The sequence below is a fragment of the Xenopus laevis genome, chromosome 4L (genome assembly GCF_017654675.1).
Source record: "Xenopus laevis strain J_2021 chromosome 4L, Xenopus_laevis_v10.1, whole genome shotgun sequence".
Taxonomy (NCBI): Eukaryota; Metazoa; Chordata; class Amphibia; order Anura; family Pipidae; genus Xenopus; species Xenopus laevis.
This window is the reverse complement of record NC_054377.1, coordinates 78,638,716-78,664,762: the sequence shown is the minus strand read 5'-3', so window position 1 is coordinate 78,664,762 and position 26,047 is coordinate 78,638,716. Positions and strand designations below refer to the sequence as shown.

At 38.3% G+C, this 26,047-nt stretch overlaps 1 protein-coding gene across 4 annotated transcripts in view; it reads left to right on the top strand.

Moving 5' to 3' along the window:
* Positions 1-26,047, top strand: part of pde4b.L (phosphodiesterase 4B L homeolog) — a 240,064-nt gene that overhangs the window by 211,331 nt on the left and 2,686 nt on the right. For 3 of the 4 annotated variants that reach the window (XM_041590376.1, XM_041590377.1, XM_018258223.2), the window contains 8 exons: positions 707-819; positions 15,935-16,028; positions 22,963-23,141; positions 23,248-23,346; positions 23,770-23,934; positions 24,486-24,585; positions 25,527-25,681; positions 25,779-25,901. In XM_041590376.1, coding sequence (XP_041446310.1) covers positions 707-819; positions 15,935-16,028; positions 22,963-23,141; positions 23,248-23,346; positions 23,770-23,934; positions 24,486-24,585; positions 25,527-25,681; positions 25,779-25,901 — 1,028 coding nt within the window. Of the gene's footprint in view, positions 1-706; positions 820-13,757; positions 14,387-15,934; positions 16,029-22,962; positions 23,142-23,247; positions 23,347-23,769; positions 23,935-24,485; positions 24,586-25,526; positions 25,682-25,778; positions 25,902-26,047 lie in introns of those variants that run through there. The other variant, XM_018258224.2, reaches the window with a different exon arrangement.

The following is a 26,047-nucleotide window of genomic DNA, read 5'->3' as shown; positions in this document are numbered from 1 at the left end:
TAAGCTATGGAGATCCGGATTATGGAAAGCCCCCTATTCGGAAAGCCCCATGTCTCAAACATTCTGGATAACGGGTCCATACCTGTATACTTATCTTAACGATGTTCACACTAGTTTAGTCATGATGGCTTTTTAACAGGATTAAGCACTGGAATTACCCTCTGCAGTATCCCTTTGTTTTATTTGTCTTACAGTTTCTCTCCCTCTTTTTATGTGGCAAACTTTACAATCAGCCCAAGGGTGTTTCGTGATGGCATTGATCTAAAAGTTGCTTATTCTAACAGATAAACTGAAACTTAAGAAAGCTTCTTGTTGCTCAACCCTCGATTCTGTGCAAAAGCAGCGGTGATTAAGACTTATGAGAAATAAAGGAGAGTCAAGGAAATAGCATGGGTTAGCTCGGGGCTGGTGTATGTAGATTAGCCTGTCAGACAGTGATCCTCCCACAGGCCAGAGGCAGGAGGAAGTTCCTACACTGACATCACACTGGGGCTGACAGAAAACAGGCTATGACTGTACAAAGTAGAGAAGTGTGCTGATGTGTTTAGACAGAGTGAGAAGGGGGAAGGCAAGGACAGAAAGCCCATGATGAAGGAGCACTGTACAGCTTACAATACCGTGTGCCTCAGCTGTGCTGGCACTGAATCCACCATGCAGACCTTAGAGAAGCTGGAGCCTGATTACATGTCAATGTGCTTGTTTGCAGAGGATTCCTATCAAAAAATTGCAATGGACACTTTAGAAGAACTTGACTGGTGCTTGGATCAGCTTGAGACTATCCAGACCTACAGATCGGTCAGTGAGATGGCATCTAACAAGGTAAGGTACCAGCTTACCAGCTAACTGTGTATGTGTATATATATATATATATATATATATATTTGAGTATCAAATAAAAAAAGTTTGATACACTTAATACACTAATATGAATACAGAAACATGTGTTTAAGTTTCCTTTTTGAAAGTTTGACACCAAGCCATCAGTTTTATGCAATCTCAGTGTGCGTATAGGGTTTTGGCATTCGATGAAAGATTGTTTACAGATTTCAGACTGCCATGTCAGGTCGGGATTATTACTTTGATTACAAAAAAGTTTAGAAAAGCGTAACTTTTTCTCACATTTCCCTGGATTGTCCTGGTTTTAGCCGCTAGGAACTGAATCAATACTTGAAGTATGTACTATTTATTAATTAGTGGCAATAGTTTCCTGCTTCTGTTTGGCAGTATTTGCCATTTATAGAAGAACAGGTAGTAGCTTCAATGCTCTAAAAGACGTAACAACACTTGGTTTCCCAGTTTTCTGTTTAAGAGTTCTAGATAGGGAATATTCTAGGATGTAATTCTGCAACTAATTAATTTGGGATGTTTTATGTTTCAGTAATGTACATACACAGAGAGTTTTTTTGTAACATATGTTTAATACACAGAGAGTTTTACACTCTTTGTAAGTAATGTTCTAGCAGACTGCTGTTTTTCTTCTTCATTATTTCCTTCCTTAAAATTGTAAACACTACCCAGTAAGACATCCTTGCCGGTTAATGTAATTAAATTCTGCACCCTTAGCAATGAGTTTGCTCACACAAGTGACTGCAAATTTGTTGCTGTGAGTAACTACATGTGTGCAACTATTGTGACTTTTATTACATTGCCCCAATGTTTGCCAAGGTGTTATATAGTGAATAGAATATGAGAACATCATTTGATTTATTAATCAACACATAAATATATATTCCACCTGCATATACAGGTATAGGATCTGTTATCCAGAAACCCATTATCAAGAAAGCTCTGGATTTTGGAAAGGCCGTCTCCCATAGACTCCATTTTATCCAAATAACCCACATTTTTCCAATATTTTCTCTATAATAATAAAACAGTGTCTTGCACTTGATCCAAACTAAGATAATTAATCCTTATTGGAAGAAAAAACAGCCTATTGGGTTTATGTAATGTTTACATGATTTTCTAGTAGACTTAAGGTATGTGGATCCAATTTAGAAAGATCCATTATTCGGAAAACCCCAGATCCCAAGCATTCTGGATAACAAGTCCCATACCTGTACTTTCATTAAATAATCTATGCATGCGAGTGAGTGGCTGAATAACTTCATTGTGCATTAGATTTCCTCAGAACTATAATCAACAGGTTCTGTAATTGCTGCTAATCCACAAAAAGTCAACTTGCTGTATCCATTCCTCAAAGTTGAAACAAACAGATTGATAACTGTGTACTGGATTTTCAGTGTATAATGTCCAGTTGGTTACCCTTTCAGTGTGAAGTGACTCTGATGTTATTAACTTCAATACAGAATGTACCATCCAGGCACCTACCACATGCATGTACTATACCTTATTTGTTCCAAGAAAGCCCTAAATGTGTTAAGACAGAGGTTACTTCAAAAGGCTTTATATTGGATTACTCACTTCCAGCAATGTTTCTAGAAAGCATTCCATTTCTTTTTTTTAATATCTTGTAATAGCAGAAGATACTTTCTTCAGACAAACAGAATGCAAGCCACAGCCTGGTTATTGTGGTGTGGCTTTGTGCAAATATTATCTTATTGCTCCAGCAACATACACAGTCTTACTCTATATTTCAACAGAACTGAGAAACACATCTCTTCCCAAGGCTAGACGGCTAGGTGAAAATGACGGTATAATCAGAAACCTCTTGGGTTTGGTTACTTTTCTTGCGGAATTTTCTTTGTTCAAATATATGAATTTAGATTAGACAAACAGCTTGGCTTCCAGCATCATGTGAAAACGTTATTTAATTTAATGAAATCAAGTATGTCCATCTATACAAGTTATAGGAAAAATATACATGAAAGTATATATAACTGTGTGCCTGTGTTTGTATTTAAATTTGATAAAAAGTACTGCAGCTTCAGGGCTTTCATTAGAAATCAGAGCAGAACATTTCTTGTAGTGGGAACAATGTTGCAGAATTTTTTTTAAACAATTGAACACAATGATACCACTAACAGAAATCGTTTTCACCGATTTTTTTTGGAGGCATGAAAGGGAGAGGATTATGTACATGTTTTTAATTGGAAAGTGTAGTTGAAGCATGCAGTACTGTTTGTATGTTTTTACTGTATATATCTAAATACTAGCATGCAGAGAACACGTTTTAGGTGCACAATGAGTGAACTTTACTATACTGATTTGGCTTAGACATTCTTAAGTTTATCATAACCATGCCTTTTATTGTCCGGCTGGCGTGACTGTAATAGTTTCTTTGAAAAACACTATGACTGAGATATGCTGTATGGCAGCTCTCATTTGTTTAAAAGTCCAAAACTCTTACTGATGTGTAAATGGGTTTCGGGTGAAAGGGCCTTGTATGCTTGCGGTAGAAAAACAGATATGACAGGGATGTTTCATCTTTAAGTTAACTTTTAGGGCAGAGGCACACAGTCAGATTTGGGGAGATTAGTCGCCTGGTGACAAATCTTCCTGAACTACCGTCCCCTGACTTCCAGAGCGCTTTGTTTTCCGAAGTCACCCGAAGTTTCCACATGAGGCAACTTCGGGGCGACTTTGGGAAACAAAGCGCTCCAAGTGCGATCCCATCGGTGATTTGCATTCTAGCAGGGGGAAAGGCAGTTCGGGGAGATCAGTTGCCCTGATGAAGAGGAGATTTGTCTCTGGGCGACTAATCTCCCCGAATCTGACCAAGTGTCTCTGCCCTAGTCCTTTGTGTGTTATAGAATGGCCAATTCTAAACAACATTTCAATTGGTCATCATTATTTTTTTTTTTAAGTTTTTAAGTTATTTGCCTTCTTCTACTGACTCTTTCTAGCTTTCAAATGTGGGTCACTGACCCCATCCAAAAACAAATGCTCCATAAGGCTACAAATGTATTGTTATTGCTACTTTTTTATTACTAATCTTTTATTCATGCCTTCTCCTATTCATATTCCAGTCTCTTATTCAAATCAATGCATGGTTGCTAAGGTAATTTAGACCCTAGCAACCTGATTGCTGAAACTGCAAACTGGAGAGCTGCTGAATAGAATGCTAAATAACTCGAAAACCACAAATGATAAAAATGAAAACCAATTGACAATTGTCTCATAATATCACGCTCTACATCATATGTAGGGGGTTATTTACTAAACTCTGAATGCAAAATCACAAAAAAATTGTGTTTTTTTTTTATAAAATCTGATTTTTAAAAAATTGTTAATTTTTCGGAATGTATTAAACCCAGAGGATGGAAACAACAAAAAAAACAAAAAAGTTTTTAGTGAACAAAATTCTGTCTGTTAAAAGCTGGTTAACATTGCATATTAGGCATCGGGAGAAGTCATGATCTGCACTGGATTTCATGCAATAATCTGAACTTTTTGGGCAAAAATCCGAAAAAAAACGGAGTTTTCGGGTGGAAATCCTAAAAATTTGTAAAATTCACATTTTATTCGAATTTTTTACCACAAACAAAATTTTCGGGAAAGTGTATTAATAAATAAGCCAAAAAAACCTGTGCGGATTTGGTCTGAGTTTTTTTCAGAAGATATTAATATAAATTCAGACTCTGATAAATAACCCCCTAAGTGTCCAACAATGTTATGCAGTAGCTACTGATAAGCTCCTAGGCTGTGTGCCATGCTTTGCACAGGCGATAAAGAGACAGGAATGCCTTAACTCTGATAAGGTGTGATAGAAGCACTCTTCTTATTCAAATAAAACCACATTTGTTTTGAAAACAGGATGTTTTGGAATAAGAGGAAGGGAGAGAGAAAAAGCTTAGAGAGGAAGAAGCAGGCAAAAGCAGCAGGATCCATGCTTCAATCACACTGTAAAACGTGACCCATCTTCCTGACCTTGTGCTCTCTTAGTTCCTGGCCCTGCATTACCCCAGCCAACCTACGTCATGTCAGTGTGTTAGTGGGCATGGTACAGCTGTTAGAAGTGTGACTCCAATTTCCTGGCTCCTTCCTGACTTGGCCAAAAACTACAGAATTGCACCAACAAAGGAGCCAGACTCTATCCAGGCCAAGAGAGATTTGTAAAATTGATTCAAGATGTTACACAAGTTCATTCACGCATGTGTGGGAGGAATCATACCAGTAGAAGTAAATTGTTTAATTGAATGGGTGTTTGTATACGCTATGCAGCTCCATATATCTTTGATGCTCATTCTTTTTTGCAAGCAGTCATATATTATATAGATATCTGCATTAGAGTGTTTATTTGTGTGCTCTTGTATGTTGAAGTATGTTTTTGTACATGTGTGTTTTGTATGTGTTTGGATGCTTGTGCATATGTGTGCATGTATATATGTATGTGTGTTTAGGTTAACATACTACGTAGAGCTTACCGCCAGATTTTCAGATGAAACTTGTTCTAGCCTGCTGCAATAACATAATAGAGGGGGCACATGAAACAGCTTATTCGTATGTTTATGTCAACTACATTTCAGAGAAAGTATTTTTTCTTGATCTATGGAAACAAAATATAAAAAATATATGTAAAAATTTTACTTTGATAATTTTTCAGCCTGTGGGTTTTTAATGTAGACCAAGCTAAAATTCTGTTGGTGCCAGTGAGTTCACGAAATCCTTAGCTTTTAAAGTAATTAACATTTTAGGGGTTTACTTATTAAAGGTCGAGTTTTGTTTTCTCTAAAAATTTTAAAAACTAGAATTTTTAGAGGAAAAAAAAGTCTTGTGGTTTTAGAGATTTATTATGGCCCAAAGCAGCAAAAAATCCAAATCTGAAAATACTAAAACCTGTCAAATTCATTTAAAAGTAAATGGCAGAGGTCCCTTTAACCATTTGAAGATTTTTTTGACTTCATGGTTTTTGTTTTTTTGGGGTGTTTGTCACTGGTTTTGCTCAGAAACTTGATAAATTTGAGGTTTTTAAGTATATAAACTCAAAAATAATCAAGATTTTTAAGCCTATAAATTTGAAAAATTGATGTATTAATAAGATTGTTAATTCGTTTTTTCATTTTTTTCAATCCGAATTTCTTGAGTTTTTTTATTAGTAAATTAGCCAAATTTGTGGATGGGAGTTAGGTTGAATTTGTTTCTGGTAAAATATGAGAAAAAAGCAAGTTTTAGTAAATAACCCACCAAGGGTCACTTGCAACGAGATGTGGCTTTAGCCAGACTCAAGCAGTTGGTTCAACTATTCTATTTTAGTTCACTGGGTTTGACTGAGCTGTTGAAATCACTTATAACTACATGACATCAATTCAATAATTAGTCTGAAAAATTGGACACATACAGATGGATTAAAGCCAGTAGCATGAATAAAACTTAGAGCTCTGGTCCCTGTGTTTAATATAGTTATAATGTAGCCACAGAGAGTATGCAATGCTAACAAAACATATGGATACCAGGAAATCCCCAAAAAAATGTGTAAGTGAAAAACCTGTCCTCAAGTACATATAATATAAATACAAATACTGTGTAATGCAGCATTTTAAAAAATATATAAACTACTCAAACATAGATGCCAGAGTTTCTTGTCCAAAAATATATATATATATATATATCTATATATATATAGATATATATATTTGTTTTTTTTTGTTGTTTTTTTTGGTGTAGGATCCATTATCTGGAAACCCATTATCCAGAAAGCTCTGAATTATGCCAAGGTTGTTTCCAATAGACTCCATTTTAATGTAATTATTTAAAATTTTATAACATGTTTCATTTTTCCCTGTAAAACAAAACAGTACCTTGTACTTGATCCCAACTAAGATATCCTTGCTGGTGGAAAAACAATCCTATTGGGTTTAATTAATGTTTAAATGTTTCTTAGCAGGCGTTAGGTTGGAGATGCAAATTACAGAAAGATCCCTTATCCGGAAAACCCCAGGTCCCATACCTGTATATTATGATTGTACTTTAGTTAAGTAACCTTAACCCTAAGAAACTTTTCCCTAAGCAACATAATATAAGATGTCATTGTCTAGAAGAACTACCAAGAATGTGTGCTGAGGCCAACAAGACAATAGGTAATTGCAACTTCCTCTGCAGTCTTTTTCCAACAAAAACATTCAGATGACTTCATAGGTGCACTGCCCTGGATCCTGATAGACAGGCTTTTTAGTCCTGAGAACGTGGCAGAACTCTTGTTAAATAAACAGATCATTAACAAAAAAGCATACCAATAAGCACCATTAACAAATACTTTTATCATTTTAAAAACTGTGCCAAACTCAAAAAAGAAAGAAGCATCTGATTTTTTTCTGTGAAATCGGTTTAAAGGTTAAAGTCTATGCTGCCACCTGGAAGCAGAAATACACAGCTTTCTTGATATTCCATTCTTACTACATATAAAAGCCATTTATGCACAGGCCTTTTACCTTTTTTTCCGTACTGTGGGAACATCAGAACAATCTGATCTTTAAAAGTGAGTTTGTGGTCTTTTACAAAAGTGCGGTGCGTGGGAATACTTTCAAATGACAATATTGTAGGTCATGTATTTCTGCTGTTTGTCAGATCTCTGTTTGTTTTATAGTAAATCTAGAGATTTTAATGCTGTATTCATGCAGATGAACTCAGTTAAAGGGGCCAGTCAATTGGGTTGGTTGGAGAGTTTTTTTTGTAACAACAGAATTCTTGCAGTGTGGCTACATGGAGGACAGTTTGGGGATTTTTTTTTGTCATTTACATCAGACCCAGCATTAATTGTCCCTTATTTGATTTCTGCGCTAATTAAGCTAGATGTGTTCAACTGTATTTTTTTTTTAAGTTAGAGGTTTGTTCTTTTATCATGAACACAGACTGAATACCATTTGCAACACAGGTGCAATTTGGAATATCATTACATTATACATTATACAGTATACATTATATAAATTCTGTTATCCAGAATGCTCGGTAACTAGGGTTTTCCAGATAACAGATGTTGCTGTAATTTGGATCTACATACCTTTAGTCTACTGGAAAATCATGGAAAGATTACATTAACCCAATAGGCTGGTTTTGCTTCCAATAAAGATTAATTATATCGTAGCTGAGATCAAGGACAATACACTGTTTTATTATTACAGAGAAAAAGGAAATCCTTTTTAAAAATTTGGATTATTTGGATAAAATGGAGTCTATGAGTGATGGCATTTTCGAAATTCAGAGCTTTCTGGATAACGGGTTTCCAGATAACAGACCCATACCTTTACTAAATTACAAATAAATCTATAATGTGGAAGAACAACCCATTGCAGTTTATTCTCAGAATAATCTTCAATACAGGGTCAGATGAAAACTTAATGCAAGAGATATAAGTGTATCAGGTTACCGAGGGAACATTAAAGGGGTTGATCACCTTCGAAACACTTTTTTAGATCAGTTGTTTTCAGATTGTTCCCCAGAAATAGACTTTTTTCAATTACTTTCCATTATTTCTTTTTTGCTGTCTCTAGTGTTTCAGACTGGCAGCTCAGTAATTCAGGCGCAGACTCTAAACTGTTACAATTTCGCAACATGTAGGGGCACATTTACTTAGGGTCGAATATCGAGGGTTAATTAACCTTCGATATTTGACTGTCGAAGTTAAATCCTTCGACTTCGAATATTGAAGTCGAAGGATTTACCGCAATTCGTTCAATCGAAGGAAACTATTAAATCCTTCCAATTGAACGATTTTAATCCATCGATCGAACGATTTTCCTTCGATCAGAAATTTGTTAGAAAGTCTATGGGGACCTTCCCATAGCCTAACATTGATGTTCGGTAGGTTTTAGTTTTTTTTTTAAAGAGACAGTACTTTGACTATCGAATGGTCAAATAGTTCGAATCGTTCGATTCGAAGTCGTAGTCGAAGGTCAAAGTAGCCAATTCGATGGTCGAAGTAGCCAAAAAAAATTCGAAGTATTTTTTCTTCTATTCATTCACTCGAGCTAAGTAAATGTGCCCCTTAGTTGATACATTTTTCAGCAACTCTCTGGAATATTAGCGACTATTGTATCAATTCAAACAGCCTTAAATGTAACTCAGGGATTCTGCTCAGCAGGGGCAAAGATAAGAAATGGATCAACTAAATGTATCAATTCATAACAGTTTAGAGGGTCGGCGACCCCCCTCCCAGAGCTGCTTTAGAAGGTGAAAAATTACACTTTACACTTCAATATTAGAAAAACGGTAACACATTTAAAATAGAAAGTAATTTGAAAAAGTTGTTATTTCTGGTGAACTATCTGAAAACAACTAGTTGTTTGAAGGTGAACAACTCCTTGAACAACTTGCATTCAAATATACAATTATTTCTTTCTTTCCTAGTCTAGATTATTCTTTATGAAGATGTTAGTTGAGGAATCTACTGATAGGCCTACTCATAGTTGTATACCTACAAGTAAACTAAGATTTGTGAGATGCCCTGACTACGTGCAGAATCTACAATCCACACAGACTCGCGGAAGTTATGTCCTCAACAATAGGAAAGGGCATTTCTGTCAACAAGATGGGCAAAACTACGTACTGTGCTTATTAACAAGGTCATAATTCATGTAAGGGTCTTTAAGCTCCCCCAGACTGTCCTCTACCAGTGACTCTTGACGCTTTGTTGGGCAAATGGCCAAATGCCTATGTGCCTCCCTGCACTGTTCACCAGCATAATTTGTTTTGTTTGACTGCCAGTTTAGATATTGTGCCCACTTGTACGTGATGTTTTCTTTAACTGCTGCCAAATTGTTTAGTCTTTCCTTTAGTGTCACTTCCTTCAAATGCTGATCTTTAGGATAATAGAACTTCCCAGAATCATATCTTTTTAATTAATTTAGCACTTTTCAAGTTTTTTTTTTTTCCTTACTCTTTCAAGTTATTGTATGTCCTTTCTAAGAACAAATCAAAGTATACACACACACACATGGATAGAGAGAAATAGATATTAAAAAAAGGGGGCTGAAACGTTAGTCCTAAAGCTGTTTTTCTAATAAACCTACTTCAGAATTTTAAGTCCTGTGAGTGCTGATCCTTTTTGGAAAGGATGGAGATGATTTACCAATCGAACACTTTAATCGAGAGTGCTGGCCTTCTGGTGGTTTGTTTATATATATATATATATATATATATATATATATATATATATATATATATATATATATATATAGGATCACACTTTAGCTACTAACTAAACTAAATAAATAAATAAATCTAGCTTTGTACTAGAACAGACAATGTGAATAGGATCGGTTGTATTATAGCTACCGGTAAACTTTCAGGTATCATGGATTACATTCGCTGTGCTATATTTTTCAGAGCTTGCAGGGCTGTCGTTTCCCGTGTATCACATCTGAGAAACTATTGACGTCACTACCTAGCCACAATAATGATAAAAAATGGGTTCTCAGAACCACTTCCTATGACACATGCTTTTAGTTGTGTGGTTTGGATGTGTGGATTTAAAGCCCTAATTTTCTACCCAAGTCTTTATAAAACAGCAATGACATATACTGGGTTTTTATGGTACTTGTGGAGGAAGATGTTATAAATTTTATTGGAGCCATGCTATGTAATATGCTTACAGAGTCGCATTGGTAGTTTTGGTATTTAGTGAATGAAACACAAATGCAATTTGAAAAAAATGAAAGGCACTAAATCTTGTACATGTACATTTTTTTTTAATAGTTTTATTTGTACACGCATCCATGATTCACAGCAGTACATTTTACACCTTTGAAATTATTGATACCGTAATTATAAACAGTCCCAGTGTATATTAGACTTAAATCTAATGGGAAATAATCCCAGTACCTGTCACATTGTCATAACGTTATATTCTAAGATCCGTTCGCACATCTGAAGTTCAGACTTGATACATATATCCCATTGAGGTTCCAAGATTTGTAGAACTGTGTTATTTGCATGTTATACCTTAAAATGTACAATACGTTTCCTGTTACATTTTTTTTAACTTTTTGCTCTGTATCGTAAATATTCTTTTGGATATTGTTCATCAGTATAGATGGAAAGGGGACAGACAGTTTACAATTAGGGGATTTCTTCTGGTTATGGCTAAATGCTTATCTGTAGCATTCAGAGCAACCGTGCTGTGTTCTAACACACAGTTTAAGGAAAAAGGAAGTCTGGAGAGAATTCATCATCCATTAATGTCTCTTACAGTGGAAATGAATGAAAGAAAAACAAAACTTAGGTATGACACATTGAAGCTTTTATTGCCCTGGGTGCACCCCAGGGCAATAATTTTATATATATTTAAAGAAAAGTTAGTCCTCCTTGTGTACAGAATTATTGTAAATGTGACACCTGTCATAAATAAAATCAGATGTTAGTGGCAAAGAACACATACATCTATAGAGATGCATTTAAATAGTAAAAATGCTCTGTACAACTATAACGCACTTGCATCTGATTTTATATGTAAACAGTCAAGATGATGTGCATAATGCCTGAGACATAGTAGGTATTGTAGGATAAGGTGAAGACAGAAAGAGAGAATGGCTTAGATCTGTGTTGCCCAAACACTCAGCACTTAAGTTAATAAGAAGTAGAACTCCCAGCTACCACTGACATCTGTAGGTGCTGAAGGGCCCAAAGGAGACCTTTCAACTGTGTCCAACAATACTGGCAGTGGTAGTTCAGTAAGTTCAGAAGGTCCTGTTTATCACTAATGGGCCCCCCTAAATTGTGTTTTGCCAAGACAGCCCTTATACCCCTAATGCAAAAATGCAATGCACATTTTCAGTATTTTGGCAGAGATGCAGAAATCTATCAAAGACTCACTTTGAAGAGGAGAAGATTGAGGCAGCTGGCCTGGATCTGAGCATCTTTTCTGTGCATGTGTGTTTGTTCAGGGATTTTTTCTGCTTTTACTGTCAGAGTAAGTTAGGCAAGAATTCATTAAATGGATATTCACACAACATTGCTCACTGATCTGTGCAAACAGCACAATGTGAATTTCCCCTGAAGGTATTTCCAGCAAAAGGCAGCAGGACTTATAACATTAAGGGGAATCTTTACCATTTTTTTTTATCTCGGCATCAATACACACAAGCTCAGGCACATGTGTAAGGTTGTTTGTGGGTATGCATATTTTTGAGCACATACTGTATGTGGTGTATGTTATATTATATCTTTATTTATTATGTTTATGTCTTTGCTTCCTGTGGCTGAATGTGTGTACTTGGTCCGGTAAAGTGTTTCAGAAGATCCATTGATTGTTGTATCATAGGTTCTACCAGGATACTCAGCCTTTCATAACAAAGATATCAATATACAGTATAGTACAATAACAAGAGAGGCATTTCATTTGACACGTCTGTAGGCTTTGTGTTTTACTGACTATAAAATAAATTGGATTTGTGTACATAGGAATTCTGGGTTCTGTAACTCAGCTAGTGTCTATATAGAGGAGGCCACAAACTTGCCTAAGCATGACAAATCTCACATCATTAATAACGATATCCTGGGTTAATAAAAAACCTTTAAAGACATCCAAGCAAAAGGCCATGCCTAGTGGGACAGTACAGAGCAGAAGTTACTGGAATTAAGAATGAGGAAAACCTGCTATGGAATTGCAGATAAAGTAGGGCAACGTGATACATATACGTATATATATAAATATACACATAAATAAAATAAATAATATATATATATATATATATATATATATATATATATATATATATTCTCATCCCCAATTTGGGCCTCTTTTACTGATCAGAATATTTTATAAGGATCAGCGCTAGTTAAGAGCTGTAACATAATGATATTGTTTCTATATACTTGCTGAATGACCTGGCTTCTTCTTCAAAGAGCTGGTAAAATGTGGTTTCTCTAGTACAAATACTAATCAAGTTTGAACAGAGATTTCTGCTACAGGATAGCTTTCAACTGAACAATGGTGCATGCCTGAACTGAAGCCAGCATGAGATCCTCCGTTAACTGTATGCTGAAATTAGGGCAGCAAGACGCACTCTAGGCAGCATAAGTCAGTATTATTTTCCAACTCATGAACATAAATAATGAAGAAACCAGTCTACAGGGTTTCCTTCATTTCCCTGCAATGTATATGCTATTCAGGATCTCTTACAGGAAGCAATGCAATTATGTCATTCTAGCAATTTTCTCTCTATGTTCTGTCCCTCACACTGCGCATTCATTTTATTGTGCATAAACAAATATCACAAGGGTTAATGAGTAAAGGAATGCCTTGAAATTCCAGAGTCAGAAATTATTTGAGGAACACCATTTTAATGAATGATTTCATCTAACAGAAGTCTTACAGTAGAAACATGATGCAGTTGCTATGGCAACAGAACAGTCCTGAAATTGGCTCTGTTTGAACTCCCTCCTGTAGGATTTGAGGGATTTTACACTGCAGATCTAGGTTCCCACTAAACGCCTCTTTTTTTTTTGTTGTAGACTAGATTGGAAAGAGGTGATGTCACCTCCAGCCATCTGAGATGAATTATTTAACACTAACCTAAAAAAATACAATGGACGAAACCATTCTGTGAGGAGGGTGTGTTCATTTCCTAAAAATCTGCCCAAAATGTACTGAAAATCTTAACAATACACATAAACTGCCATCCATTCGCCATAGGTTAACATTGTCAGTGATTTAAATCTCTAACTAGGCTTTGTTTTAACCAAATATATGGGCATTGCTGTGTGATTTGTTGAAGGGTATTTATTAAATGCTCTCTAAAATATATACATATTTATAAAAAATTGAATTACTCTCTTGGATAAAAAAAAAACAAACCAAAACAACAATACAGTGACACAAATGAGTTAGTAATATGCAGGGTTTCCCTATGTCGTTGCCATTATATTCTGGATGCTAGGAAAATCCTAAGGGTTAAAATACCCAGGATGAGAAGTGCCACCTACAGGGTAGCTTTGCTCTATTCAATTATGCAAGGGCTTCCACCATCTTAATCTTCCTTTTCTGAGAGATGGTTGCACTGCTAAGCATGACTTCCCCCTCCACACCAAATAATCATTAATTTGCTGCAGAGCTCATCTAAGCGCGATTAATGTGAAGTGGGATCCCCCCTCAAGGCAACTCAGAAGACAGAACTGCTCATAGGCAATGCATTCTTTCACTCGGCTAGCTCCATACACTTGGCTTGGCTTGGCTGTGGCTCTTTTGTGCTAGCCCTCATCTCATTTTTTGTTCTGCCAGCAATAAAGAGAGGGTGCATGTACACCGAGTGCTAGCATGGAATTCAGGATTTCTCTAGGCTTTGGATGGCTGCATTATAATCTTTGCGGGATTTGTAACTGCTGCTAATATTTGGATGGCTGCAATCTTGGGATTATCTTTTTGGTTTGGAATTCCACTGTATGGACTCTGTATGAATTCTTAGCAAGTGATTTTGTTGGTCATTTTGTGGAGTGTTCCAAGATGCCTGAAGCAAATTATTTGCTTTCTGTGTCCTGGGGCTACATCAAGGTACGTTTTAATATTCAGAATTCTTCCTTAATATAATGGGGCATGTGTGCACCTCTCTGTTTTGATAGAGAGCTAGATGGTACATTTAGTGAAAGACAGAAAGATGGAGAAATAATGGCTGGACAGGTAGAGATGGATAGATTAGATAGATTGATTGATAGATAGATAGATAGATAGATAGATAGATAGATAGATAGATAGATAGATAGATAGATAGATAGATAGATAGATAGATAGATAGAGATAGATAGATGATAGATAGATAGATAGATAGATAGATAGATAGATAGATAGATAGATAGATAGATAGATAGATAGATGATAGACTGATAGATAGATTGATACATGTGTATGTGTGTATACAAATTTGTATATATATATATATCTATCTATATATATATATATATATATATATATATATATATATATATCTATATATATATATATATATATATATACGTGTGTATGTGTGTATGTATATAAATGTGTGTGTGTATGAAGTGATTCAGTTATGCAATTTTAATATATAGAGAGAGAGAGAGCGAGAGAGAATCAAATATTTATAAATGCAAATGCATTGAGATACATATGCCACATTCTATCTCCTGATAACCTTCTTATGAATGCATTGTTTAGCATTTGTAATCATTTTCCATTATTGCGGATCTCGAGTATACATTATGTAATTAAAAGTCATCTTTCTCCAAGCTGTCCAGTTAAACAACAACTGTGTGTGATTCTTGTCTCATTCTATATATGCCATCTGTGAACTGACATTCAGGCAGACAGTTCTATTGTAGGAATATGAATAGCACAGCAGTACAGCACTCGCAAAACTGTCCCTGCACGAACAGTGCTTTAACCATTGCAGTACCTGAAGGACATGCAGCCCATCATACAGTACTTGTCCCACACAATCCCATTAGGGAGTTTAGCTGATATGTTTGCTTCCTCTCATACTTTTTAGTTTGGCTAGACTAGCTATCTTAGGAAAGTTGTTTATTTGTTGAATTCAATAAAAGTATCTTTCTCCAAGCTGTCCAGTTAAACCTGTACTATATGTGATTCCCCCACACAAACCCCCAGGACCAAGGGTCAACGTATAGTAAAAGGGGAGCCTAATAAAAAAGAGATCCTAGATTGAAAATTTATATGAAATAATTTAGGCATACAAGCTTAAAACACAGAGAAGACTAGGCCCAGTGGCTGTATAACTGACCTGTGGCTCAGGAAGGCCTGGGTTCCATTTCAGTAATGATTCCTGTTTCAGATACTTGAGCAAGTCACTTTATATTTGTTATTAGCCAGTCTTATTAGGTTTATAGGGTTTGCAATTCCTGAAAAAAATCAGTGAATAATTGGTAGCACTGTATTTATAGTTATGTATTTCTAAAGATGATAAATCATAGGATGCTGCATTTACAAGATATTTTCTTTGACTCATTTATGTTCAGCTATGCAAATAGTTATACGACAAATATTGCATGGCATTCATTGCCAAAGACATATTTTATGCAAATATCCTCATAATGTTTCTTTTTTGTACAGTTCAAGAGGATGTTGAACCGGGAGCTGACCCACCTTTCAGAAATGAGCCGGTCAGGGAACCAAGTGTCTGAGTACATCTCAAGCACATTCCTAGGTAAGAAAACTGTTTTTTTTCTCTCTTCCCTTACCCAGCATCCTTTGCTGAGTTCACTTAGTGGTTACTAAATGGCCTGTTAAGTGTTTGCCAGCAGATAAAGAGAACTTTCCAGTAGATTTTAGTGGGTATTCGCTCAGGTTGTCTACAATATTCTACAGATGAACTTCAGATTTTATTATTCAAGAATCAATATTTGTCATGTGGTTGGGATCTAGATGCAGGCAGAAGAAGTAATGTTATGTTTTAGTTCAGCTGGGTCAATCATAAAGATATTAGTTGGGTCAAAGAGCAAAAGCACTCGACAGTGTTAGAGATATAGCACAGCCAATTCAAGGAAAACGTTTCAGTATAAAATCAGATATCTGCTTTTAAGGTCACTGGACATTGTCTGCCACTTATCATCAAGGTTTGGAAAATATGGTTAGTATTCAACAGACTAATCAAAAGTTAAGTGGGAAACGTTGTCAGTTTTGAGATATAAACAGGGATAAAGTACATCCTTTGAAATATGAGCATCATGGCATGCATATATTTTCATAGGGATATACTGTACATTTTATGATTTAATATTGTAGGATGTGTCCTATCTGTAATACTGCCAACTGATTTTGCCCTTTGACCCACGTAATATCTCTATACCTCAGGCACAGAGATATTACGTGGTAGACTGTAAGCTCCATGGGGCATGAACTCTCTATGCCAGAAAATGCCTGTGTACCCTACTAGATGTGATCTGCAGAGGGAATAATGAAACCCTGTTATTTACATATACGTTGTATAAGTTATTATAACCAGATACTGGTATAACATCTATTATATGGAAGGCATGGGGCCTGGGTTTACCTGCAGAAGGGATCTTTCCATAGGATAGATCACCATACCAAGTCTACAAAAAAAATTTTAGACATCAAACTACCTACCAAGCATGTTGTGCCTCAGTGCTCCCTAACATGCACGTCTGAATGACACACAAGCTAGGGGGCATTTTAAGGGAAACCTACATGCTATCCACCTATTGCTTCTTCTGTATACAGTGATATTGAACACAGTCAGCTCTGCATACAGAGTGAGGCTCAGCCATAAGTAGCCAATAACAACTAAAGACTGCCGTTTGGACATATTTGACATTTAGGGAGTTATTTATTAAGGGTTAAATTGTGAAATCTCGAAAAATTCAAGTTTTTTTCACTAGAAAACTCGAATTTTTAAAGGGAAAGAACTAGGTTTTCTTTAAGATTAAGTATACCGGGATGCGGAAAAAAGCCTGAAACCGAAAATCCGCCATCTCAGATCTGTCGAGGTCCGGTACATGTCAATGGGAGAGGCACCTATCCCAAATGGAAGTTATCGTAGTCTGCGCTGGGTTTAGGCCAAAAATACAACTTTTTCTGGGTTTGCCGGCAAAACTTCAAAAAAACTGAGCGATTTGGGAAAAAGTTAGAAAACATTTGTACGATTCCAGTTTTCGTCGATTGTATCGAGTTTTTTGATGATCCGATTAAATTGATTTAATAAATAAGCTAAAACCCTGCATGGGAGTTTGGTCAAGCTTTTTTAATCAATTTTATGATTATTACTAATGTAGAGACCCTGAGATTTGGGTGTATTTATCTCAGGCATTCCTCTTTAGTATTTGGACACCTAAGGGTTCTTTAGTTAAGTTAGGCAGCTATGTCCCTAGTGGGGTCCACACCAGTACCTGGGGATTGTCCACTAGATGGCACTGTTTGATAATATAAAAGGGTTTAGCACCATGAGGTCTGGGTCTGTCCTGGGACTTTGCCTCACTGAGAGGTACTACAGGTCCAGGTCTGCCGAGAAAGTTAGTGAAGTGTAAGATAGTGTTAGTAGTACTGTAATAGTCGCTCTAGGAGTGAAAGTCAGCTCAGGGTAGCTAGTGAGCAGATGTGGCTCCAACGAGGAGGTGTAGTGGGGTTAGGACCCCGTGGTATTTGAACCACTAGTGCAGGGACTACAGTGGGTGAGTTGAGGACCAGATAGGATACCAAGACCCAAGATCCCAGGCTGAATACAGTGGGTGAGGTGAGGATCAAGTTCGGTGCCAAGATACAAGACCCCAGGCTGAGAAACCCTTGCCTTAGTGTTTCACCAGAGGGATAGTGCCTAGTGAGAGTGGTAACTATTCCCCACGTCTATTGTTGCTGTAATACTGAATACTAGCCCGTTTGCTGCACCCTGTACTCTCTAGAGGGATTATTGCTGTGTGAAGCTTTTCTATGATAACTGTGAACATCAAAGTGCCTGTGAACTACTACCTTGTTACTGTTCTCTGTAAATAAACCAGTTATAGTTTACTGCAAAGAAACTGTCTGGCTGAATATCCTGCTGTATTCATCTACACCAGGTACCGGGAGTTGCACGGGTACACTGGGGGGTCTGGGCACACTACAAGCAGTTTTAGCCTGGTCACACATTGCCTTAATACACAGCGAAAGTACACTCAAGGGTGTGCTACATTTGGGGGCTCGTCCGGGATTTCTTTATTGAACACATTGCTGTGAGAGAAAAGTGTGACAGGCGCTGCAGTGCCGGACCAGAGAGGAAAAAGGCATCTTGGCCTAGCGCAGCTTGCAACCTGAATTCCGACCGCCCTAAATTTACTGTTGCCTGAAGGAGAGGGCTGACTGGAAAGTTTGTGCCCACCTTTCCAGATTGTTGGGGAGAACCAATCAGGATCGTGTGTATTGGCGCCAGAGGAAGGCGCGAAACAAGTGTGAGTGACGTGGGCCTAATTGTCTGCAGTACCACCCTGTTTAGCCCAACCTCCTCTGACACCAGGAGGTGGGGTAATAGCCAATCAGAAGTGCAGGATTCGGCGCCAAAAGGGAGCAGGGAGGAGCCCCTGTTATACTGACGTCATGGCGGCCATTTTGCGACTGAGTGCGAGAGTGGCTGGACAAAGGAGGAGACGTGTCCAAAGAGCTCTACAATTAAAACTGCAACGTGTGTCGGTAGAGGAAACGGGTATGTCCGACAGTGAGCCTGGGAGTGCCCGTGCTATGGCAGCCAGAATGCCCATGGGGCTGAAGGACACTGGCCGCCGATACACCTGGGGCGGAGTGTTTGCCCAAAAGACCAATGACAGTGGCATTTCTGTGCTGGTCCCTGTCTGCGGGAGATGCAGACAGGATGCGTACCCGGCCTTTTATGAGGTGCGGGGACAATGCCCTCATTGCCAGCACGTGTGTTGGAGCGGCCCATATGTGGACGAAGAGGTCCAAAAGTCGCCCCAAACCGCCCTAGGACTGTGTGCTCTGGCAATGGGCGAGGAGCGGTATTACACCGAATCAACTGATCCTGAGGGGGTCGATCCCACTAAGGAGCTGACCGCAAAGCAAGCCCTCATGGAGTTAGCGGACAGCAAGGAGGAAAGGACCCACGTGGCGGGTGACGCCCAACCTGCCGGTGAGGAGGAAGAGGCCTCCGAATCCTCAGGCGCTGACATCGCTCTGACCGCGGCCGCGGGAGAGCCTACCGGAGATGTGGAGCCCGCAGAGAGTCACTCGGGAGGTGCCCAAGACTCGGTGAAGGGCCATTGGGAGGAACCACGGCCGCCCTCACGCCGTACAGGCCGACCCGAGGGGGTAAGTGCAAATTTCCCTCAGGGAGACCCCCATATGCCACGTGAGAGGGAAGGCCTACGCCCTTATGCGGAGGGTACGGGTGAGCAGGGAGCAGCCACGGCACACCGGGAAGCCACTCAGGGGGCATCCAGCGGTAGGGAGGACCCACCGGATGAAGCGGAGGCAGATGGGGCCAGTGACCGACCCCTGTTTAAAATACCCCATAGCTTCTGGGCCCCGAAAAAAATCACCCGGGCTGAGGAGAAGAACTTTTGGGTGATGCCGGGGCGGGCTGACCCGGAAATATTCTGCAGGGTGTCCCGCGTGCAGAGAGTTATAAACTTTCGTGTATTCCGCAAGTGGGGGTACTACATGCCCTACGCCCCGCTGTGGGTTTTTGAGCAGGTGGAGAAGGTGCTGGACGAATGGGTCGTGGAAGAAATAGTGGCCAAGGAGAAGATAGGGAACGCCCTATCCCACCCGGATCAAGCCAAGCGCAGTGCTGCATGGAGCTTTGTGAGGTCCATTGAGAACGAATGGTGGTGGGGACGCACCATTTTGCGGCACGCAGTCCACAGCTGCGGAAAGAAGAGCCCAGCTCCACGCTATTTTAGTGTGGATGTGTGCCTGCCAAGTGGGGACATGGTTGAGAAACCACACCCAAAGTACTATATTGGATATGAGGACACCAAGATACGGTTTACCTACATGATCTAATGGGCTGCAGTAACTTTGTTTTTTTTCTCCTCTGGAGGCATGGGGCCTGACCACACCCAGGAGGGTGAAAGTTCTAGATGAAGGGGGAGGGTGAGGTAACCACTCCCCATGTGAAAGCAAAGCAGAGAAGGGCTGTTGTTTTTTTTTGTTTTTCAAGTTTTTCAAGTTTTTCCATAGTGGGACTTCAAGGTGTGGAGCGAGCCACCCATCAGGAGAGAGTTTTTTTTCCTTCAGGCCATGGTCTGTAACTTATATTTCCTGAAAGTTTTTGTTGTTTGTTTGGACTGAAGAGAACTTTGGTGAACAATCACCAGTGACTGTAAATAGTTAAGGGACATTTGTCCCAAAATCCCAATTCCCTTTTTCCCTCCTAAGTGCATAAATAAAAGAAATGTGAATACAGGATTTAAGTTAAGTATTGATACAGTGCTCAGGAAAAATGCATGTTTGCAATATTTTGTTTACAGGATCGATCCATTGTACCATGGGCAGTCCTCTGGAGAGGCTGTTGAAGCGTGATGTACAAATAGAAAATGTTATTTAAAATGTGAGTTATTGTGCACTTGAGAGTAACTGTTTAGTTTGTCAACGGGGACGTTGACGTTTCTAAGTGGGGGGAGAATGTAGAGACCCTGAGATTTGGGTGTATTTATCTCAGGCATTCCTCTTTAGTATTTGGACACCTAAGGGTTCTTTAGTTAAGTTAGGCAGCTATGTCCCTAGTGGGGTCCACACCAGTACCTGGGGATTGTCCACTAGATGGCACTGTTTGATAATATAAAAGGGTTTAGCACCATGAGGTCTGGGTCTGTCCTGGGACTTTGCCTCACTGAGAGGTACTACAGGTCCAGGTCTGCCGAGAAAGTTAGTGAAGTGTAAGATAGTGTTAGTAGTACTGTAATAGTCGCTCTAGGAGTGAAAGTCAGCTCAGGGTAGCTAGTGAGCAGATGTGGCTCCAACGAGGAGGTGTAGTGGGGTTAGGACCCCGTGGTATTTGAACCACTAGTGCAGGGACTACAGTGGGTGAGTTGAGGACCAGATAGGATACCAAGACCCAAGATCCCAGGCTGAATACAGTGGGTGAGGTGAGGATCAAGTTCGGTGCCAAGATACAAGACCCCAGGCTGAGAAACCCTTGCCTTAGTGTTTCACCAGAGGGATAGTGCCTAGTGAGAGTGGTAACTATTCCCCACGTCTATTGTTGCTGTAATACTGAATACTAGCCCGTTTGCTGCACCCTGTACTCTCTAGAGGGATTATTGCTGTGTGAAGCTTTTCTATGATAACTGTGAACATCAAAGTGCCTGTGAACTACTACCTTGTTACTGTTCTCTGTAAATAAACCAGTTATAGTTTACTGCAAAGAAACTGTCTGGCTGAATATCCTGCTGTATTCATCTACACCAGGTACCGGGAGTTGCACGGGTACACTGGGGGGTCTGGGCACACTACAAGCAGTTTTAGCCTGGTCACACATTGCCTTAATACACAGCGAAAGTACACTCAAGGGTGTGCTACACTAAATTCAGATTTTAGTAAATAACCCCCTTACTGTTACTGACATTATCTTGCTACATGGGGGCAGTACATTTTCTTTACTTTACCTTTACATAGGTCTCCTTTGCAGAGGCCCAAAGGGTCATCACCAATGCGTGTTTGATATTTCTGTCTGAAGACACCAATGCTGTAGTTACACTGCCTTAGAAATATGATTTTGGAAAAGCAAAAAAAAAAATGTATACATGATCATGTTTAGATTATCTCCTGGTCTACATTCTAGCTGAGAAGGCACATAGCTACACCATTCTATCACATATACAGATTTGCATGTACTGTATCTGCATTTGCAATTATTTAAGACAGAAGGACAGGCAGCCAGCTGAATAAAAACCCTTCCTCTAAAATGCATTTTTGATGCAGTTGACAATGAATGACCTTAGGGAATCGGATGCACATGGAACATTGCCTTTCACAGGGATTGCCTTCTGCGCAGCCAGATGACTGGAAATTTCATGCAGAGTCAAGGAGATTCCATGTAGGGGGAGCACATCAATTGTTTCTGAGATAGCTGCAGCCCACAGGGAAACACCTATTAGTGTCAAACTGATGGCGTTTGTCAATAATGGTTTCTTTTTTTACCGCCAACACCAGGCACAGTGGCAGTTTGGCTCAATTGCTATGTGTTGCAATGGCCTTTAATTAAGCAGAGAAAAATCACCTTCATCTCTGAAACCCAATAAAATTGGACAGATACAGGATTAAGTGTGTATGATAACCTACATTACCAGTTATGGTGTACAAGAACTGCCCCCAAGTATGGTTCCTTCACCTCTCAAATCTTATTCTTTATCAAGGGAAGAATAAGTTCAACACTATTTATAAGGTAATCAGTTTATGGGGCAACATGACTAAGATCTGTTTTCTTTTGCTTTCACTTTGCATACCCTTAATGTAGTCCAGTGTTCCCAACCGTGTATAATTTATTCTAATTGTATTCATTGCAAGAAGCTTGCCTTGTTTGGGAAAGAGGATGTTCGTGTTTCCCATCACTTCCATAAATGTTATGAACAGCGTCTCATTTTAGGTTTATACAAAACTGTGATTCAAGCATCTCATTTTTATGTTTACAGACAAACAAAACGATGTGGAGATCCCATCCCCAACACAGAAAGACAGAGAAAAGAAGAAAAAACAGCAGCTCATGACGCAGATTAGTGGAGTGAAAAAGTTAATGCATAGTTCCAGTCTGAACAATACTAGCATGTCACGGTTCGGGGTAAAGACTGATTATGAAGATATGCTCTCCAAGGTATGTGCTCGGTCTTCTCCCCCTAGGTTTAACGTCTCAGTACATTCAGTTAGGAAATGTATAACCAATGTTTTTCTTACAAAGCCTCTGTATACTTTCATTCCAGGAACTAGAAGACCTTAATAAATGGGGACTGAATATCTTCAAGGTTGCATCATTCTCATGCAACAGGCCCTTAACTTGCATCATGTATGCCATATTTCAGGTTGGTACTCCTTACTGATATTTTCAGACACTCTGTAGATGCCTTTGCTTTGATGCTTCTAAATGGATATTACCATCTTTCTGTTGATCTCCAGCTATTGCTGAACTATAGTTTCCAGTAGTTCTTTAGCAGACAGCCATACATGATGCCACTTGGAGCTGCAGTTCAGCATTGACAGGAGAACAACAGGGTGAAGATCACATGTTGAAATGCTTCAAATAATTTACACTTATATGGTTTATTGAAAAAAGATTAGAAGATGTAAATATAACAACTGCTTATAATAGCCAGCCCTTTAACTGGTCTCCAGATCATCTCTTTGAAAGGAGGAAATGCTCCATATAGAAATCCTTTATTGTATGACCACAAAGCATGTGCTGTTCTAGCTGTTCCTAATATTATTCTTATCTTTTTTTTACACAGGAAAGAGACTTATTGAAGACATTTAAAATATCGACTGATACCCTGATAACCTACACAATGACCTTGGAAGACCATTATCATTCAGATGTGGCATATCACAACAGTCTGCATGCTGCTGATGTCACCCAGTCGACTCATGTTCTTCTCTCCACACCAGCACTGGATGTAAGTATTGATAACAAATAGGAATGGCAAGAGCTTTACATGAAGAAAGGCTAATTCAGTTTTTAGGTCACTTGAATTTTATTCAGGGAGTCCCCAAATATAAATTTCTAGCTCCGCGGAGCAGTAACTAATTGTGCTTAAAATGATTCTGCTTATAGCACTCTATATAAATTAGCACTATGTAATAACCATAGTCTGTATTCATCATAATTGCAAAAGCCTAGGCTGAGTGGATATTAATGTCCGACTAATGACTGTAGAATCATATAATCATAGCCAACTGACTAGGCATTTATTCCCTCCTTATTAATAATATTATAGTTTGTTTGTAATCTTAATCAGAGATTGGCTTGCTATTGGCTATTATTGCAATAGCTGGTTACAGTTTGACTGTTACACAATGAAATGCATAGTCTCACATCAAAGCAGCCCAGGGGTAAAGAACAAAAAGCCAGAAAATGTATATACTGTGAACCAGATGAGCTTCAATCTGTGTTGCCATGGGAGGTGATTTAATTTCTCACAGCTAATTGTATTTGATCTACTTTCAGGCTGTCTTTACGGATTTGGAAATCCTTGCTGCAATATTTGCAGCTGCAATTCATGACGTGGACCATCCAGGTGTCTCCAACCAGTTCCTTATCAACACAAGTACGTTTGCTGTTCTATTAAGTCATGAAGCATTGCAGGCTGTTGCTCTGTGCGCATTCCAGTACTCGCCGTGTTTATCAGTCATATGCAATGTTAGCTTTCTTAGGGCTCTTACATAAGGGCACTTATTTATGTGTTTAGAAAAGCATGCTAAATGAGTAAAAACGCATATAACACTTTCTATGCATTTTTTTAAAACACACATAAGTGCGTTTTTGTGAGTTCCAAAGCAACCATCTATTCTTTTGGTGCAAAAAAATGAAGCAGGTTGTGTGTATAAAAACACAATGAAACACAAACTCAATACTGATGAGTACAACCAGGCAGGATATAATGGAATCAAATATCTTATGTGCTTAAATGCCCTCAAACCTGCATCTCAAACACACTTCAAACAGATTAAAAAAACACGTGTAAGAGTACTAAATGTTTTAGAACTCTCATAATCCTCAGTCAATGTTTCGCATATCTTATACAGTTGATGGTTTCAATAATATTGATCATAAATAAGTTTTTTTATCAGCTTGGTTTGTGGGGTTTATACTGACATTATACTGCTCTGGGTTTGATAAAAGACATAGAATAAAGTTTTCTTGATATTTATGGCACATTTTACATTTTTATACCTTATGTTTTTATTAACCCAGCATTATCCAATAAGGTAATGATAATTAAGCATAGGGGAAGCAATATCAAAGCAGACTAGGGGCAAGTCCTGCCTATATATTTAACCAACCAAAGTGGTAAAGGTTACTTCTTGATAATACATGATCTGTGAGTGACTAGCAAATAGCTTTTACAGGTACCATGGTAATATACTGTATGTACTGAACTGGTTACAATAAATGCCATATAAGGTGTTCTTTTATCTGGAAATGTATCTGAATACTGTACATGATAATTTCCTGTTTACTCATTATCATACTATTTTTTTTTTGTAGATTCTGAGCTTGCTCTGATGTACAACGATGAGTCTGTATTAGAAAACCATCATCTTGCTGTGGGGTTTAAATTATTACAAGAAGAGCATTGTGATATCTTTCAAAATCTTACCAAGAAGCAAAGGCAGTCGCTCAGGAAAATGGTGATTGACATGGTAGGATTCATTTTAATAATTCCACTTAAGGTTTACATTAAATGTCTGTTAATTAACAATTCTATAACTAACTAATAATGTTATTCAAAATCTATAGGTACTTGCTACTGATATGTCTAAACACATGAGTCTGTTGGCTGACCTAAAGACAATGGTGGAAACCAAGAAAGTGACAAGCTCTGGTGTTCTCCTTCTGGATAATTACACTGACAGAATACAGGTATTAATAAATTTACCAAGCTGATATAAATAGGCAGCAGCCAGTTTGATGGAAAGTGGATCTCTATGATTTTGGAGATATCTGCTGTAAAATATGTATTTTCAGCACATAATTCAATAAAACTTTATTAGTGTGTTTGAAAATGT